The 18858-nt window shown below is 38.3% G+C and overlaps 1 protein-coding gene across 6 annotated transcripts in view; it reads right to left on the bottom strand.

Moving 5' to 3' along the window:
- Positions 1-3197: 3197 nt before the first annotated feature.
- OTUD7A (OTU deubiquitinase 7A) overlaps positions 3198-18858 on the bottom strand; it is a 147118-nt gene continuing 131457 nt past the window's right edge. For 5 of the 6 annotated variants that reach the window (XM_030015270.1, XM_030015268.1, XM_030015272.1 and 2 more), the window contains 5 exons: positions 14616-14743; positions 13601-13750; positions 7027-7141; positions 6695-6779; positions 3198-4741 (listed from right to left, as the gene is read on the bottom strand). In XM_030015270.1, coding sequence (XP_029871130.1) covers positions 3308-4741; positions 6695-6779; positions 7027-7141; positions 13601-13750; positions 14616-14743 — 1912 coding nt within the window. In that variant the 3' untranslated portion in view covers positions 3198-3307. The remainder of the gene's footprint in view (positions 4742-6694; positions 6780-7026; positions 7142-13600; positions 13751-14615; positions 14744-18858) is intronic. The other variant, XM_030015274.1, reaches the window with a different exon arrangement.

Below are 18858 nucleotides of genomic sequence, written 5' to 3'. Positions count from 1 at the left end.
TTTGAAGGTTATTCCCTCTCACACCTAGCTAAGGAATGACACAACTCCTTTCAGTGCTGGTCAATGCAACTCAGGAGCAGTTGGGAATTCTCTCTGAAAAAAATAGGTAGAAAATTTCCTCTTATAGCTAGACTCTTCTTTTAATGGGACAATCACTTCTTCAGGAAGAGGCGCTGTTTCTGCATGTCTGGACTGTTTAAAACCAACTATGGTATCCCCCTTTAGACAACTGCCACAAATAGCTCAGAAATAAAAAACTAAAAAAAAAAAAAAAAAAAAAAAAAAAAAAATAAATCACAGTATTACTTATCCAGAAAAAAAGGACAACTACTAGGAAGATGGGTAGATTTTAACTGGCAAATTGTGTTGTAGGCCTGCAACTTCTTTTCAGTATTAAATGTTAAGGGACAAGAGAATTGTGGGATATTTGATGAGTTCTAAAAGAAAACAGCAATATTAAGCAAATTATTCAAAGAAATACCAAGAAAAGGATTCTGAGGTAACAGGCACAACTAAAAAGTATTCTGTCAGTATTTCATACAACAGATATTTTAAAATGAGCAATCCAATATTGGTAAATATTTATGGAAATATCCGAGTGACTCGAGGATGACAGTGAACACTGAAAGTTTGGTATCCTATACAGGCAAGCCCGTTATTATTCAGAAGACCAATTACTTTTTCAAAATAATCTAACATACAGGTACAATCTATTCAATAATTTAGAAGAGAGTAATTTATCTAAATATTGACCTCTTTCTTTTGTGAGTAGTAGATCTTAAAAACATATTATAGAAACAACTCCTTTGAAAAATGGGAAACTGCAAATTCTCATGGTAATTGCTTATTTTTACATATGTGCTATTACTTTTTTCCTCGTTCAGAAAGGATACAACTGACTTAAATACACTGGTTGATGTAATTTGCTGCTAATGTAATATTTCTTAAGCACAACTTTACATAGAAGCAATTCTCAGAGTATCAAATGCTACTGCTACTCTAAGGCTCTAAGAATTCTTAAATATTTCTTTTTTTTTTTTCATAAAGTTTTATCCTGTCAGTTTTCTCAGTCTCAGCAACAAATACAATCAAGTATGATATTTGATTTGTTTTAACATGATCTGGCTTGTTTTAGCACAATCTGCAGTCACAGATTTCTTTGGCAATGACAACTTACATGTAATCACAACAGTTAACGAAAAATGGGCACTGCTTTCCAGTGTACGCAACCAGAGACATGGGTTTTAGAATGTGCTTACCTTGAGGACAGAAGTCACATGGAGTTTTAACCTCTCATTATGCATACCAATAATTCCCTTTTATGAAGGAATGCAAATTCAGTAACATTCAGCGTATGCTCAGTATACGGCAAGAAATACGAAGTACAGGTCTGGATTCATGGAACAGCTAACGTGGCAAAGACCATGACTTTTTAGGAGTGGCTAATGGACTTATTTTGAAACTATTCTTTTAACCTCCCATTCAGCAGAAAACCTAAAGATATGGTCAATTTTAAGTATGTGCTCAGTTCCACAAATTTCAGTGGGACATTAGCAAAAGCTTACGTACTTTTCCTGAAAGCCAGTACACGTCAGCATTAAGTTTGTGGATCTTGTTTCACAGGCTATTTCAGGCTTGGTTTCAAGGCTAACTAGGATTAACTGTACACAAGTGAAATGGTGCCACCCATGTCAAGAGTAAAAATTGGCGTACAGCAGAAAAGAATCAGAAACAAAGATTCGTTGGCAAAGAATCTTTCCTGTGCGGGCCAGAAAAGTGCTGTTCCATAATGAGTAAGGCAGAACTCATGTTCTGCACCTTTAGGTGGCAGAGTAAGCAGTCTTGAAGGCAGTACTTCACCTATTTGTGGAAAATGAGCTCTTTTTTAAAAAAAAATGTGGGTAGACAGTAATGAGCCATTGATTACAAGTGTAAGAACACTAAATATCTATTCTTACTACATTATGCCAGTTGATGCTGGAGGGGTGCAAAGCCAGCAAGTACTATATTCAAGAAAACTTCCTAATGTCACGCGCCTACTGTAACAGTATTTGTGGTGTCTGCTTTACAGAAATGTTTCTATAAGGAAAGTTTTATTTTCAAAAATATTGCAAATACTTATGTAAATATTTGGATATCAGACTTGTGCAAATCTGTGCTAGGAGTTGCCATTCATATTGGAGGTATTTTATAGCCATCTTGGAACCTTCTGGTGGGTATATAACTCCTTCTAGGAGAAGACTCAAAAATAGGTGGAGCCAAAAGTCTTCAAGAAAGGCTCAGAAGTAGTTACGTTTGCAGTAACGATCACTCGATAATGTTGAGAAAGAAATAAATATATAATGATTAAATTAATGCAATGGCTGAGGGAATCAATTGATACAATACATTTGTTTTGACAAGCAGTTCGTTCAGCTCTAAAATGATCCTAATTTCCTAGCTGTTGATCAAATTTCCCACATCTAATAAAATTTTTATATTTTAATTTTGTTTAAAAATTTCTCTTAATTTTAACAGCAATGAAAATACTACTGAAATTCAGGTGCCCAAAACTATAGTGTGTGGGATTTTTGCGACGTGAAGTCTTGCAAGTCGTAATGTATTTTTTATAAAACCCGTTTAAAAATTCAGTACAAATAAAAGTGGCTCAAATCTACTTTTTTTTATGGAAATGTAGAAATAACTGGTAAGAACTTAAAATCGGGAAGAGCTACAGCCCTCATGAATTCAGACCTTTCACTCCCATTTTCCCAGAATCATTCAGACTGAAGTGAGTACAAACATTAGTAGCAATGCAATATGCTGCCATGTTAAAAATGTGCAGTATGCAAAATCACTACCCTCCTGAAAAAAAAGGCTATGAAAAATTTAGGTTTTACCGAGGAAAAAATACTCTCATAATAGCTATAGAATTTCAAATGTCTGCAAGGCAGATACTACCTTACTACAACACCACGTCTCCAGTATTATGACTTTTCCCTATCATTCTACTACCTGAGTGATGTCAGTGTAAATTCAGGCACCATTAGTAAATTTTTGACCAAACATATACACAGCACTGACAAAGGAGTAAACAACCCTTCAGCTTACCAGTATATGTAAAAAAGACACTGACAAAATGGAAAATAATATTTTTTTATGATAAATTAATCTTATTATTTCCTCATTGCCCCAGAAAAGCGAAAAGCTAGACACTATTTACTCATCAATCCTTTATTCTTTTTTTAAGGATTCCTTTTACTGCAATTCAACACTGTTTACTTTGTAAGTAAGAAAATGGTAAAACTAAGTAGTCACGGAAGAATCCTCAATGCCTGTGTCCCTTGCTTTCTCTCTCCCTGCGCTTTAACTCTTCTTTGTAGCAGTATGAACAGTAATTTTCAGTCTCAGGACGACCATAAAAGGAACAGTTCTCCTTCTTACAGCGGTTCTGCTGGATGGAATATAATGGGCAAACTGTGCTTCTGCCTTGATTTTTATCATTGTTCAACCAGGTCTGAGGAGCATCCTCATCAGCATATTCTAAGCAGTCTCTAATATCGCCGGTATTGAATCCATTTGTGTATGTCTGAGACTTGTGTTCAGTAGGCATGGCATAGCTCAGCGATTCCACTGTGTTCACTGTACGGATACCGGATATCCGGGCTGGGCTATAGCTTTGAGAAGACAGTGATCTGTTTTGTTGGGGATAGGTGGCACAGGTTTTTAAGGTGCCAACCACTGGCTTGTAGGTATCATCTTGGAAGCTCGATGGCTTGGAGTTGACATCATGCAAATGGATGACACTTTGTCTTTGAACAGGTGGCGTATGGCTATAGTGGGCAGATACCGGAATGGGTCCACTTTTCTTAGCACCATTACTAGGTGAAGAAAATGACCCAGGAGTGGGACTAGTGCGATCTTTAAATTTTAAAACCAGCTGAGTTGTATGGCTTTGAGGCAAGACGGGTGATGCCCTATCCTGAGGAGATGTTTCTAATTTTTCTTTTGAATATGCTTCTGGCTCCAGTTTCCTACTAGATGACCCATTCAGTGCAGCCTTTTTCTCAGCATCCTTTCTTTTCTGTTCTTGTTCTGCATTGAAACGCTCCTGTGCACTGGTCAGGTAATAGCCTATCATCTCCTCGTGGAACTGATGCCTATGACTGGTCAAAAGAAGGCCAGCAAAAATAAACTTTCGTTCACCCTGCATGGCAGCTCTCAAAATATTTAGGCTGAGTTTCACATCAGTGCTGTACTTCCATGGGTCAGACTGCTTGTCAGAGAAGGATTTAGTGTTCATCTTTTCAATGGGTGAGTTGCTAGCTCTGTCAGTTGGAGATGGAGTGGTCTTTTCAGATGGAGAAGTGCTCGCAGACTGTCCAGATTCCTCTTTGCTCCCTTTTCGAGACTTAGACTTCTTCTCTTTGACTTTCTCTACTGCGTCACCATTTTTTCCATTCCCTGAATTGGCTCTGCTCATTTTGCCATGCACCAGGCCTCCAAGACCACCCATATTCTTTTTCAGTTTAATTCCCAGGGTTTTACTGAGGCTTCCTATTTTATTGGCAACTGAATCCGTCCTGGTTTTGTCTTTATCTTTCCTCTGTTTGTCCTTTTCTTTTTCTTTACTGTTTTTGCCATTATTGCCATTGGAATTACTACAGATGGAGTCTCGGTCCGAGTCCATTGAGTCAGCCAGAGACTGAACGTCTTCCCCGGCTGAAGCTGTAGGGGATTCTGGTTGAGCCAAAGGGGCCTGCTATGGAAAAGTAATTATAATTAGATACAGCAAAATCAGCTTCATACAGGGACTTGGTGCAAAACCAACCCCAAATCCAACATAGATTTTAACACTGATTTTAAATGTACTTTTTAATTTATGCACTGACATTTTAGACTTGTTTCTTCACCAAATAAAGCTTATTTGGCTGTGCTGACTACGCATCTTGCTTGTTCCTACAGTAGCTTTTGGCTCATTTCAAGCAGATTTGTAGGACAGAGGTCAGTCATCCAGAGGCTCTGTGAAAATCAGTGTCTGAATAATGGAGTTAGTGCTCCTGTCGAGGGGAAGGCTGCAGCTCAACCTCCCTGCTTGTGTTGACCAGCTGAGTGGTGGGCCAGCATACAGAGATCAGCCATTCAGTAGGAAGCATCTACAATACAGGCTGCCTCTCAGCCAGGGGGGAGACAGAGAGCAGGGAAAGAAACTGACAATATCGTGATGGAAGGGAAATGAGGTTCTGCTGAAAGTTGTGAGGGGGATGCAGCACACAAACCTGTATGTAGCAATACTTCAAAATTCATTATGTTCAACAACCGACTTATTTAAATTGATTTCTTCATTGTTCAGGTCTCTGGTGCATGAAAATCACAGGTTCGATGCACCAGAGCTAAACAACTTGCCTGTAATATTAAACTTCAGCAAGCAGACTGAGGAATACAATGAGGTGTATTCATTCTTATTGGAAATACAGTGCAGATAAAACTGGTGTCAGAAGTCCGAGTTCCAATTTATATTTTAGGTAAGGTGGTAAAACATCTTTCTTGAAAATGCAATAATGAGGACCCTAGGATACTTTAAAATGTGGCTCTGTTCATTTCCTCCTGCAAAACTTAGTCTTGCTTTCAGGCACCATGAAGCTAAAATCTGCTAGATATAAATATGAAACATTTAACTAACCATAATGATTCAGAGAAAGAGAAAAAAAAAAAAAAAAGCTCTGGAGATGTATGTACTTCCAGTATAGAAATGCACGCCTACTTCTTGTCCCTGGGTACTTAAATGTCCTCTCTCTCTCTGGAATCCCTGAGCACTACACCACCCAGTCAGGAGCAGAGCTGTTATCCCCGCTTGGCAAATGAGAAAATGAGTGCTAAAGCGACCTGACCATGCTCATGGGGCAAGTGTGAAGCAGAGGGAGGTAACCCAGGTCCCACAAGTTTTAGGCTCACAGCTTACAACTACAGGACCATTTTGCCTCTCCTTTTTCTGATGTGGTAGCTACCACTGTAGAAACCGTAGAAAAATGGATGTTTCCCCTCTTGCAGCATGTTAAATGCTTTCTCCTTTTGTGTTCTGTTCCTCCCTTCAAATCCCATCTGTATAGGCTGTCTAAATCACCTCCATCCTCTCCTAGCAACCTTTTGCCTCCAGACTAACCCCTCAATCTATTCAATGTAATTTGCAGAGAAATTTGCAGCTGACTAGATGTCAGCTGGGCATGGTTCTAAAATAGCTTTCTGAAAGAACCAGGCTCCAGTTCAGTGCCAGTCTGTGGACTTTTGTCAGCCACTCTAAACTGGGAGCTGTCCAGGGGTGCAAATGTATTCTCAGAAAGAGAAAGGACTTGGGATTGGTGACCTAACAGTGGCATTAGGAGAGCAAGCCAAAGTTCTGAGAAAACAATGGTGAGAAAAGGTCTCTTAAGGTTTTTCTGAACTACACGAACTACTGAAATAAGTAACAGAAAGATTAAGCTAGAAAATACATTTCGGAACAGAGTACGAGTTGCAAAAGATACAAAAGCAACTGTGTCATTAAAACTACTAGACAAATCTATAAGACTGATTGCAATGACAATGAGCCATGAGTGACTTGTCCCTGCTGCTAGGACACTGAGGTGTTTCCAGGCAGCTGGCCAGTCCCTACACAACACCCTGTTGTGCCTCGTATCTCTCATCTTGTTTAGACCGAGGTGGAAGTTTACCTTACCCGTGTCTCAGATGGTATGCGTATCCATGTTACATTCATATAGCTGTGTAGAAGATTAAGCTTTGCCTCAAGAGACAGAATCAAACTAAGGATGAAAAAAGAAGGGAACAAACAGTCAAAAAGCCTGAAAGAAAAAGCAATACTTCTTAACAGGGAGAGATGTAACAGCAGCCTGAATTGTGACCGTCAGCTGGAGACCCACCCACGTCTTCTCCCATGTAACCAGAAAACATGAACAAAGCCCTCTCTGTGAGCAGTTCTCCCAATACTTCAATCAGGTATGGCTCAAGACATTTTACTGCTTAACACTAAAGTTACAGAAAAAGTCTTACTTGGCCAGTCTGGTGTTATCGTTGTCATCTTTTCCCCACTCCCAGTCTTTCCCAGGATCGACCGCAAAGTGCAAAGGCAGTAACTTGTGTTCAGAGTCAGTCAGAGGGATCACCGCTAAAGTAGAGAAGAAACAAGGATTTTGGTGGGGGAAACAAAAACGATTAAAAAAATGATTCAGCTGTGAAAAGCAGCATAACTGGTTGAAGAAGAAGGGCAGAATTTGAGTGTGCTGCAGAACTGTCTCATCCAGAGCACCACAAATGATTTATATTGGGCTCCATTTCCCTATTTTGATGTTTGTGCAATAGAAGAGGAGAGGGAGAGGTTAATACACTGATTGCTCATGGAGTGAAAGACAGTCACCTGTGGAGGAGGGGAGACCTCTGGGAGAACAAGGTTGCCATTCTGTAATGCACAATAAACATTTCCTGGAGACAGAGCGGTTAGAATAGCAGAAAGCAATAAGAAGTTGAAATATTCCTGCCTTTCTCACACAGATGCACATACTTGTTAATTATTTTGTCTTTTCAGTTTAGTACCTTTTTGTTTTCCACTGTCAAAGAAACAAAAATATATTGATAACAGCATTAAGAAACAAAGCAAAATGCAGTTACAGCAATTTTGGACTCAAACTGTGAATTAACAAATTGAGGAGCATAGATTAACATATATATGGGTTAAGAGGTCAGTCTGAGGCCTGTCTTGAGTGTAGTGAAATGACCATTACTGCTGTTACATCCCAGCATTACTGTCTAGCTGTTTTGGCTCTTCTGTCCTTTCCCCTCTCTGCTAGGGCTCTGCCTTCTGACACATCTCTTAATGACTCTGCTTTATACTCAGCATGCAGGGACTGCAGTCTGATTTTACAGAGTGTCTATCATTCATCAACAGCAAGAAACTAAGAGAAAAAACACTCTCAGCTTTAATTAAAGCCAGCAATTTGCTTCCATTTCATTGGCAAAAAAAAAAAAAAAAAAAAAAAAAAGGTGTTGAGGGACTGGGTGGGATCCTCAGCATGGTGCAGGTCACTGCTGCTCCTCTGACAACCAATCAAGGAATTTAATTTTCTATACTAGAACCCTTAAGGACTTTGCCTAGGTATTCATTCCAGCAAAGCCAAGGGACAAAGAAACCTGGAGAAATCACCCAAACATCATGGTACTGAATTATTGAAACTGATTGCACTTACTGCTTATATGCTGTTTACAATATTTTCTGCAGTTCAGAAAACATACGTGGTCAAAACAAAGGTACAGCATTTTTGGTCAAATATTGTTCCTCACCTAGCAGAATGCAGGAAATTTAATCTGCATTTTAGATTAACATGTTGAAGCCAGTATTTGATTCAGACAGTTTGACAACTGCAGAAAGTATATATGTATTTTCATCTTTGCAGACTGGAAATAAAAAGGTCAAATCTCTACAAATTTTGTGGAGACGTTGCCCCCTACTGCTTATAGTAGGTAATTCTTGAAATATTTTCCCCATATTAACTGCAAATATAGTATAGAACAGCTGGAGATTTATCAACTTTAGTTGCAGATACCGCTGTAAGATGCAAGCACAGAAATTAATATTGTAAGATAATTTAGCTCCTTAAAAAACTCAATGAGAATAAGTAGCAGAGAGTCTAACTCTACAGTTCAAAATACACTGTAAAGCAAGCTCCTGAAGCACAAGAACATAAGAAATGTACAGCAGAGTTGACAACTGAACACACTTTTTAACACTCGTTGGTGTAATACGAGGGCTTACCCTGCTGCATTCAATGAAATTATTGCATCAAAGGGGCGGGAATAACTGAGAACACAATTAACTGATCATGTTTCCCAAGGAAAACACATACTCTCCAATTAACTGAATTACTAGCAGGTACTGACTGGATTTACAACTGCCCTTAAAATGCAATGTATCAGCCATTTAAAGGAAGAAGGCAACTTAGAAAAGACCAGCATTATAAGTTTACGACACACCACTTCCACTTCTGGTAGTACCTGACCTTACAGGTACAGCCTGGTAGAGAACTGGGAATGTGATCCTGAGGCAGGTGATGTTGGGAAGTGTGGACCAAAGAACTGTCACCAAGAGTTGAATCAGTCTCTTTGGGATATAAACCTCAAAAAGTAAATTTGAGTTTCTTTTCTAAGGACAGATTGAAACTAACTAGTTTTCATATAGTTCAATAAATAATCATTTTTATAAACAAATTTTAAAGGAAACCTTTTTAAAGCTGGCTGGTTCTACTGATACTGAAAATACACCTATTAAAAATGTTTAGTGATACTCACTTTTATTGAAGTCTTAATATCAAAGTACAAAACAAAGCTTAAGAGCTGATTGTCCATAGCATGTCACTGTTCTCTTAACTAATGTACACATTATGACACATACTGTCTCCTTCTTCACACAGAAATTTGTTAACTATTATTTTTCAAACTCTGAGTTGAATGGAAACTGTATACTCATTCTAAGGGATATTCTGAAGTTGTATGAAGCTCTACCATCTTCATGCAAAAAGTATCTGCTAAAGTAATGGAGTTTTAAAATTCTACCTTCACTGCAAAAGTTTTCCTCTCTCTTGGGGAATTCTGTTTGATAGCTGGAGTTTCTTGTAGGATTTCCCCACTTTTCCTGACAGAAAAGTATTTTAGTGTTAGGACTGCAAGCAGGATCCATCACATTCATTTCTAAAGCAAACCCAACAGATTGTAGCACCTTCCTGATGCCCAGTCACAGCAGAGTTTGCAACTTTGATGAGGTAGTTTGGTTACACTTGGTTTTGGATGCTCTGTAGCTGAAACCACACTATTTGAAACTCGGTCTACAAGTCCTAATGCCAACAGATAGGATACGTCAAAAGTAACGTCAGCTATTTTGTCCACTGCAGTTTTAAGACATACAACGAGGACTTCCATGCCATTCCTCAGTTGGCTGTATTGCCTTCTGTGAAGTCACAATGCTTCCCAGCACTCATCTTCATGCCTCAAATGTCATTATTAATCTTCTATAAAGAAGAACAATTTAACTATTTCTGAAAATACTAGTAAAATAAAATGCTGACACAGATACTGACATACTGCTCTTAAAAACCACTGTCACACCTCTCGCACTCATTACTGCAAACTAATTGTGGGCAGCCATTTCACTGCTGATTGACTGTCAAAGCATGGGACTGTGGGAAGCTCTAAGTTCAATGAAGCAGTCTTAGGGGCAGTTGAGAGCTGGTCTTTATTTTCCAACACCAAAGATACAAAACACCTGCATAAATATAGGCTGCATGAATACAGAAATATTCACAGATTTTTAATCAGACATTGTGGATTTCAAAACAAGAGGGCCTTCAGTAACCATCAGAATGCCAGCTATGTGCTGGTGAAAAGAAGATGTGTCAAAATGTGTTTTAAATCCTCTCTAGACGAGAGGATGTTGGCATGTTTTCTCTTTTTATATACGTTTATAGTAGTGCTCAAAATGATCTGATAAACAACTATATGCCAAAGCAGAACTTCAGGCGTTCACATCAGCATTTACTTGACCACACATATTTCACAAATATAGGACATACTGTCTCCTCCACAAGAGAGCTTCTCAGCAGCTTCAACATGTATGTATGTACATGCAATAGTTCAGACAGCTTCAGGTGCTGCTCCTGACATCTGGTTACATGGTTAGAGTATAAAACCTATGAGTCGTGAATAGCCTGGCTATCAGAGATGCTCCTTTTAAGAAGTTGTAGAGCTCTCAGCTACATTCTGATAGTTCAAAATCTGGCCATGTACTGTGTGGCACCTGTGCCATTCTTTTCTGACTCTAACAATTGTGGCTCTCCCTTCCTCTGTGCCAAAGCTGCTAACATCTCTATGCTGACAAGTACAAAATATAGGCATTATTAGAGCATCCTTGTGCCAATCTATTTCTTGTCACAGCATTGGAAGAACAATAGCAATGCTGTGGTTGCCGTTAGACTGCTGCAGTCTCTAACAGCAACCAGCTTGGCAGCTGAAAGCTAAAGCATTCCCTTCATCCCCAACTTAATGCCAAGTGCTCTCTGCTGCTCCACAGAATTGAAGCCTGTGTGTTCAAGGCCCTGCAGTAAAACATGCAAAATCAGATCATACAAAACAAATACTATTTTGATTCAACAACCCTTGTAATTAACCTGGATGAACTTATACATGAACAAAGCCAATATTTAATGTTACTGATGCTGTGCTGGATATTTGGTAGCTTTTTCTCTCCCAGCACCTTTCCTGTGTGACTGCATGTGTAGGAGAATCCTACAGAAAGACAGCTTCTAACCACAAGAAGTATATTAAACATTATTGCTAGCACTTGTGGAAGAAATGGAATGTATGACCTTGTTATCAAACCCAAGATCTTGCAGTGTGTAATTAACAGGAATACCCCGCTTGTAATATTAGGAATATTTCAGTAGGTGGCACCACTGAATACTTTAACACATACTGAGAGGTAGGGTCAGAGCAGCTGAACAGTAGTTTCCCTCACTACCTTTCGTCAATCCTGTCACTTAGAGGATGCCACAACAGCAAAAGGTTTGGTGCGTGGTGGTTACCCTATCTGCAAAGTTATTGTAGATTTAAGTTCTGTGTATTCAATCAAACTATTTATGCACACAGACTCTTGTAAGACCTGTGATAACGAAGTATTGTATAAAGGCAGATAGACATGCCTGATATAAATGAGGTTGCTGTCAGTCTACTGATATTATTCCAATCCCAATTGTTAGAAAGGCAGAAACGGACTCTGCCTACTCCAGAAATTGTCTTGTTTCACCACCAACAGAACTCAGACCTAAAAAGGATCAAGACCAAAGACATGGACCCATGTTCTACAACAAGACAACTCTACAATTTGTAACATAGACGTATATGCAGGCACTGCTAACTTAATAGCATGCTGACATTACAGTCCTGGCTGCAGTGTATCATCAGTAATCATCAACAGTGAAACAGTATCCTTAAAAAAGCTCTCCAAAAGTTTGTCTTCATTCATATCACATTACTGTATTAAAATGGTATGAATTTGCTCTGCAGACTTTCATTTCTCACAAGGTGTTTCACATCATACCTCAGTGTACTGCTTTGGAAATGGTTCCTATGTGAAAAGCATTTTCCTTAAGGGCCGCTCTTCTACAGATTGAGGGCTGGAAGGCAGCTGCAATGTCCCAGTGTATAATGCAAAGGCCAGACCTATTGCCAAGCACCTACTACAAATCCCTGAAATAGCTATGTGCCACTGAAGGCTGAATCGTTGGACTGGATTGATTTTCCCATTGAATATCTGACATTGAGATCAACCTTTTTCTCCATTTCTGTCTTATGATTCAGTCTCCTCTTCACCAGCACAAAGTTTGCCAATACCCCATGCAACCCTTTGTAGAGTGTTTCCCATCTCACACAACCTCATGTAAAAAACTCTTTGCTCCTTCCAAGGACGACTTAACTAGATGTCAAATTCTTGCACGAAGATGTCTACAACAAAATCTTGTTTGAGCATTTCTTTCCTCCTTTGCATCATTTTAATGAACACCTTGCTCTCTACATTGCACAGCTACAGCATGCTGTCTCATGCGCATGGAAAATGCCCAATACATCCAAAACCAGATGAAATGCAAATAGGGTTAGGAAATTAAATGAAGGCTATTTAGTTGCCTCTAAACTACTCTCTAGGAAGGAGGACTAAATGAAATTCACTCAGGAGATCTCAAAAACCAGCACACACTCCATGTCTACTTTACAGGTATATGCATTTGTAAGGGATTTAAAACACCTCTGCAGCGTCATCAGGCAAAAAAAAGGAGGACTCATGCCTAACAGCAAAACTCCACTGAATTTTTCTGAAGCCTCACCCTGTTTTTGGCAAAACTCTTTTCACTTCCCCACAAAAGGAGCAAAGACAGATAGGAATTCATCTCACAGCTTTCTATTATTAAGCAAACAGGTCTTCCAAATAAGGGCAGTTATAGCTAGCTCCTAGGCTACTGATGCAAGAACAAATCCAGTCCTGAAGCTCTTGTCACTCCAAATCCCATATCCAGGAAGCTCAAACTTCACACAGAAATATCTGGTCAGACTTTGTTGTCACTGTTCCGAAGTAAAACAGAATACAGCAAGATGATAAGACAAAAACATTTCGACTACATGTTTTTAAATGTGAAAAATACGTTTAGCACACTAGAAGAGATATTTTTCCATTACAGGAGTTTTCAATAGTAATCTGACTCACAGTCTTCTAAACACTTTACCAACCCATAGTAACAAAGGCCTTCAAGAACCCAGAAGCACAGTAGGTAACTATGACTATACCTATTTACATATATGGAACTGACAGAAAAGGTTTAAGTGCCAAAAGCAGTGACAGCACAAGGATTAGGACTGAAGAGTTCTTGGCTCCCAGTCTTGTGATTAGACCACTTAAACTCCTAAGAATGCAGCAATAAAATTTAGCGGATATTGTTTTGTTCCTAATAGATAAATATACCTACAGGTAGAAGAAAGTACTCTGTGCATTGCATTTAGTGTATACCCTTGGGTTGCTGTGTTTATAGCATACCTTGTTCTCTCTGTTGATCTTTTTGTTCCATGGAAACAAGAGCAGAGAAATGGGCCTGATCATAGGCTAGCACAAGAGGTGAGCAATGGCATCTGTTAGGTAGAACTTCAAGTGGTAAATAAATTCCTCCAAATGGTATAGGTGCAAACGCTGTAAAGAAACATGAGATTTTTTTTTTTAAAACTGTGTCAAAGAACAGACAATAATCTTGGCTCTATTGTATGTAACAATTGTGCTAACGTTACTTGTAGTAATGGTAATTACTACAAGTAATCACTACCATTACTTGTAGTTCACAATTCAAATGGAAACTGCAACTACCCAGCACTTTCCTGTGGAAGTAAATTTCTGTAAAACTCCATCATGTGTTTAAAATCCCCCTTTAATCAACCAAACATTCCCCTTTAGTTAAACAACATACTATCCTTAAGTAGTATTCTATTAGTTCATGGTAAAAAGTAAGAGAGATTAATTTCATCATTCAAGTCCTGCTCAGACAGCTGTCCAGCTGGCTCCACATGTGGATCTAACATTTGTGTGCTCACATGTGCAAACTGAATATAACATTCTGGAAAATTTTGAATGAGAGGCTGCAAAGGAGTTAGTAAAAACAAAAAGCCAAGATATACACAGTTAAAATTCAATTTTTCAAAGTCAGATTAGATTGATTTATGCAGAGTTTTATGGGGCACCAAAATAACACAGCAAAATTAGAACCTTGTTAACCTAGACCAGTAAGAAGTGTATTGTGCTCTGTAATTTGGTGATTATTAAGTTAATAGTAAATATCTAGGATAAACAGATTTTCAGCGAAACTTACATAATTATCCTTTATTTATTACTTTTATCTAATAGAAATGGATTGAGTATAATTCTGCTCTTTTTTTTTTTTTTTTCCTCTCAGAAAAAGGCAGCAGCTATCCCATAAACACTCAGATATGCTACAGTTGGGTCTTTTGTTTGACGATTGATTCAGTTTACATAGGTGCATAAATTTCTAATGAAAAACTCTTACCTTCTCCCCCTGAGTCTCGTAACATTGTGTCTGCTACTACAACAATAGGTCTTCTCAAAATATGGGCTAAGACAAAAACATGGAACTCTTCTAAGCTCTCATACACTGGATCTTCTGAATTATCAACTCTGGAAGACACAGCATTGAAACTTTTTGAACCAACTTGAACCAACCATTGCAACTTTAGTGAACCAACACATCGCAGCAGCTATTTCTTCCTTGTCGCTCGTATTCCCACTCTTCTGAAACACATATTCCAATTACTTAAATGGATGAGAAACCGGAAAGGAAAACATATTTTTGGAAATAAAATAATAACAACAGAGAAAATGTTTTAACTTGCAGACTCCACACTAGTTTAGTAGTCCACAAAATTCATTACTTTCTGATATTGTTTGGTAGCCTAATGGGAATAAAAAAGGTAATTCTTAGCCAAGCTCCTGGTGTAAATCTGCTTTTGTCACAAAAATCATAATTTCATGTGACACCCTTGACACCTAGACTCTACAATGAAAGGTAAGTGTTTTTCTAGTTCCTCTAAACAAAATACAGGTGAGTTTACCTTGGCAACGTAAGAAATATTGATGTCAGCTTGAGCAGGAGGAATTTAACTTACAAAGTTGTCAGCTTTTTTTTCTTTGATGATTACCAAAACGTTTTTTTTAAGATGGGGAGGGGTACCTATGTAAGGAACTGGAGATTCATTTTGCTATTAGATTTTCCAATGAGATGAATCTCACCTACTTTCAGACATCTAAAATCAGAAGTCTAAGCATTTCACCTTGACCACCTCTACAGATAACAAAAAAAGATAGGCACATCTGGAATACGATCATCCCTCTCCTCTTAAGCATTTGCCCAGAGATGAGATGAAAATTCTCATTTCTCTTTACAGACTACAGAAGGAATCTAGGTCAAGATGTAGTTAGGTGAGACAAGGCCAAGCATTTTTGCCAGTGGGGCTTTGTGCTTCAGAAAACACAGAAAGAATCAATACAAGTATTTTATATGGTAGGAGAGCAGAACATAAAATTCAAACAGTAAGACAGCACTACGGAGAAACCCAAGTCTTTTGTTTACGTTGGCCTTCTACAGGTCTGATCCAAATACCACAGGAATTAATGAAAGTCTTTCCATTCTCTTCATCTAGCTGGAGCAGATACAGAGCACTTCAAAAAGTGAAGAGATGATTTCATTTTTAGATTAAAATAAATGTTTAATTGAGCAGTATTCCACAGGTCTAAAGAGAGTTAATCCTCAACCAGCTCCACAATGAGCAAGTAATTTAAGACAAAGACAAAAAAGTGCTGTTCTTGGAAGGAATTTAAAAAAAATAAAAAATCAGTGTAAAATATAATTGGAAGACAATTTGAGCACTTGAAGAGTCTTTTGTACTCTGAATAGTTGTTTTTTCCTTTCGAACTGTTGATACCGTTACAGAATATACATCTTGGAAAAAAATTTATTAAATTCATTATTGTCCTGGTTTCAGCTGGTCTAGTTCAGTCTTCCTAGCAGCTGGTACAGTGCTATGTTTTGAGTTCAGTATGAGAAGAATGTTGATAACACACTGATGTTTTCAGCTGTTGCTAAGTAATGTTTAGTCTAAACTCAAGGATTTTTCAGCTTCTCATGCCCAGCCAGCGAGAAGGCTGGAGGGGCACAAGAAGTTGGCAGAGGACACAGCCAGGACACCTGACCCAAAGTGCCCAAGGGGGTATTCCGTACCGTGTGATGCCACATCTAGTATATAAACTGGGGGGAGTGGGGCTGGGGGGATCGCGGCTCGCAGACTAACTGGGCGTCGATCAGCGGGTGGTGAGCAATTGCACTGTGCATCATTTCAGTCCTTTTATTATTACTGTTGTCATTTTATTAGTGTTATCATTACCATTATTCGTTTCTTCTTTTCTGTTCTATTAAACCGTTCTTATCTCAACCCACGAGTTTTACTACTTTTCCCAATTTTCTCCCCCACCCCACTGGGTGGGGGGAGAGTGAGTGAGCGGCTGCGTGGTGCTTAGTTGCTGGCTGGGGTTAAACCATGACAATTATCCCTACTTGGTGAAAATGCCTTTCAACATGTAGTTCTCCAAAACATGGGTATTAAGTGGTAATATCCTGACAGTATGATGTATTGTGTCAAAACCATGATAATTAGTCCTGAATTTCAAATGTGGCCAAAATGAATAAATTACCTATTGAAAGAATTTGACAAAGACAAGTACGCACAATATGTTTTAAAAAAAATGAGACTGAGCTATCCCAGTCCTATCTGGGATGGTTGCGGCAGTTTCTGTTCTATTCATAATCTGATGTCTGAAAGACATAAGCAATGACAGAAGACAAAGAAAAAATTAATAACATGATGTCTATTAGAAAAGATATCTGGTTGCAACAGGAATATCAGAGAAAACTCACGTTAGATTACATAATTACTACTACCTAGAAGAACACAGAGATAAGACACGCTAGAAAGCCAAAAATGTGTACAACACAGAGCAAGATTTGTAATTTTTTCATGTCAGTACTAAAAAGTTACAAAGCACCCCGGGAACCAGTCCCTGTAAGATCCATCTACAGCCTATACATCCATTCCCAATAGCATCAAGTGTCAAATTTTACACCACAAATCAATAGCATTAAACCATCACGTACATATAGAGAGGCAAATCCTTAGAATATAATCTATGGACTAAAGTCCTTAAGTTCCTTAAAATACACTTGTGCTATCCTATTCATCTGAATACATTAGTCTTATTTTCCCAACCTATATAAATTTCAAAGAAACTTTTTCTTCATGCATGAATGTACAAACACAATTGCTAAGTTTGTTTTAAACGTTCTCTCTTACTGAAAAGCTTACCAAATGCACAGTTACACGTTTCATGGCTCAAAACTTTTGAGAGCAAGAAGAGAGAAACTTTATGTTAAAGAACATGTGCTACTAACTTCTAGGGATATTCTGTTGATCACTAAATGCAATGTGGTACTTTTCCCCCAAAAAAGGTAAGACTGAAAACCTGACATAAAATTGAATGACAAAATTTAAAAAAAAAAAAAAAAAAAAAAAAAAAAGGTTTTCCAGCTAGCATCAGTATGCTTCAGATCAGCCCCACAATCTTCCAGTAAACAGAAATGCCCAGCACCTTTGGAAAGCTAACCTATAAAGTCAATCATTTATGAAACAGATCATTCTTTTATCTGGACTACAAGAATAAATCTGTTAAATTCCCCACTTCTCTAGCTGAACACTTCCAAGACCTTCTATGACTCCATAAGCATTTTACAGAATTTTTGGTTTCAGTTGCCTCCTTTCCTATTTTTCTAGTTTAATGTCATTAATGTCACTATCACATTTTAAAGCTTTGCCTCTGCCTAGAAGACAGAAATAAACACACTATATGGAAGACAACTGAAAAATGGTAGGGTTGTGGGAAGCAGACAAAAGTAAAGATGATAATTCACAGCTGAGTGCCACTTAAAAATATAATCCACACAGAGCACAGCTTCTGTGAGACATGACAAATAAAGGTGGGCAACATAACCTAGGCACACTCTTAAATGAAGGCAGCAGTCGTCCTCTTATTAGGTGTGCAGAAAACTTCCATAATTAACTGTCATTAATTTTCATTATCTGTTTGGGCACTGCTCTAGAATATGTGGGACAAATACAGTAACCTTCTCACAGGTCTGATGGCATCCAGCCCATCCCTGGAACTTTACGTTAAAATCTTTCATCCCAACCTAGGACCACAGCAGGATGGAAATTCTTAATAGTAGGCTGATGCAGGGGACAAATTCTCTGATAAAGCAACGAGATACCTCTCCTTCCCTGTATCCCTCTTCCTGTTACCCAAACTCGTCAGGAAATTTTTCCTGATGTTCAAACTAAATTTCCCATCTCATAATTTCCTCTCATATTCCTTACTGAATTCTTCTCCATTGTTGGCTGCGATAGCTTTTCAGCATTTGCACTCCATTATGTCACCCTCAGAGTAATTTGTTAGCCCAAAGGAAGTTAGAAGAATCATGTTATTGGCAAGACAATATACCACAAAGATTTCCAGCTATTTTCTCACATTAGGATTTCCAGACTATCAGTCCTAAAGTTTTTCTTCAAATCCTCTAATTATTCCTCATTTCCCAGTTAATGAGGTTTCTAGAAGTGAAAGGCATATTCCAGATGCAGCTGTATCAGAAAGACCTTTATCCGTTTGGTCAGCTAATGGCAAGTCTGACT

The sequence above is a fragment of the Aquila chrysaetos genome, chromosome 5 (assembly GCF_900496995.4).
Source record: "Aquila chrysaetos chrysaetos chromosome 5, bAquChr1.4, whole genome shotgun sequence".
NCBI classification, from domain to species: domain Eukaryota; kingdom Metazoa; phylum Chordata; class Aves; order Accipitriformes; family Accipitridae; genus Aquila; species Aquila chrysaetos.
This window is presented reverse-complemented; position numbering and strand designations above follow the sequence as displayed.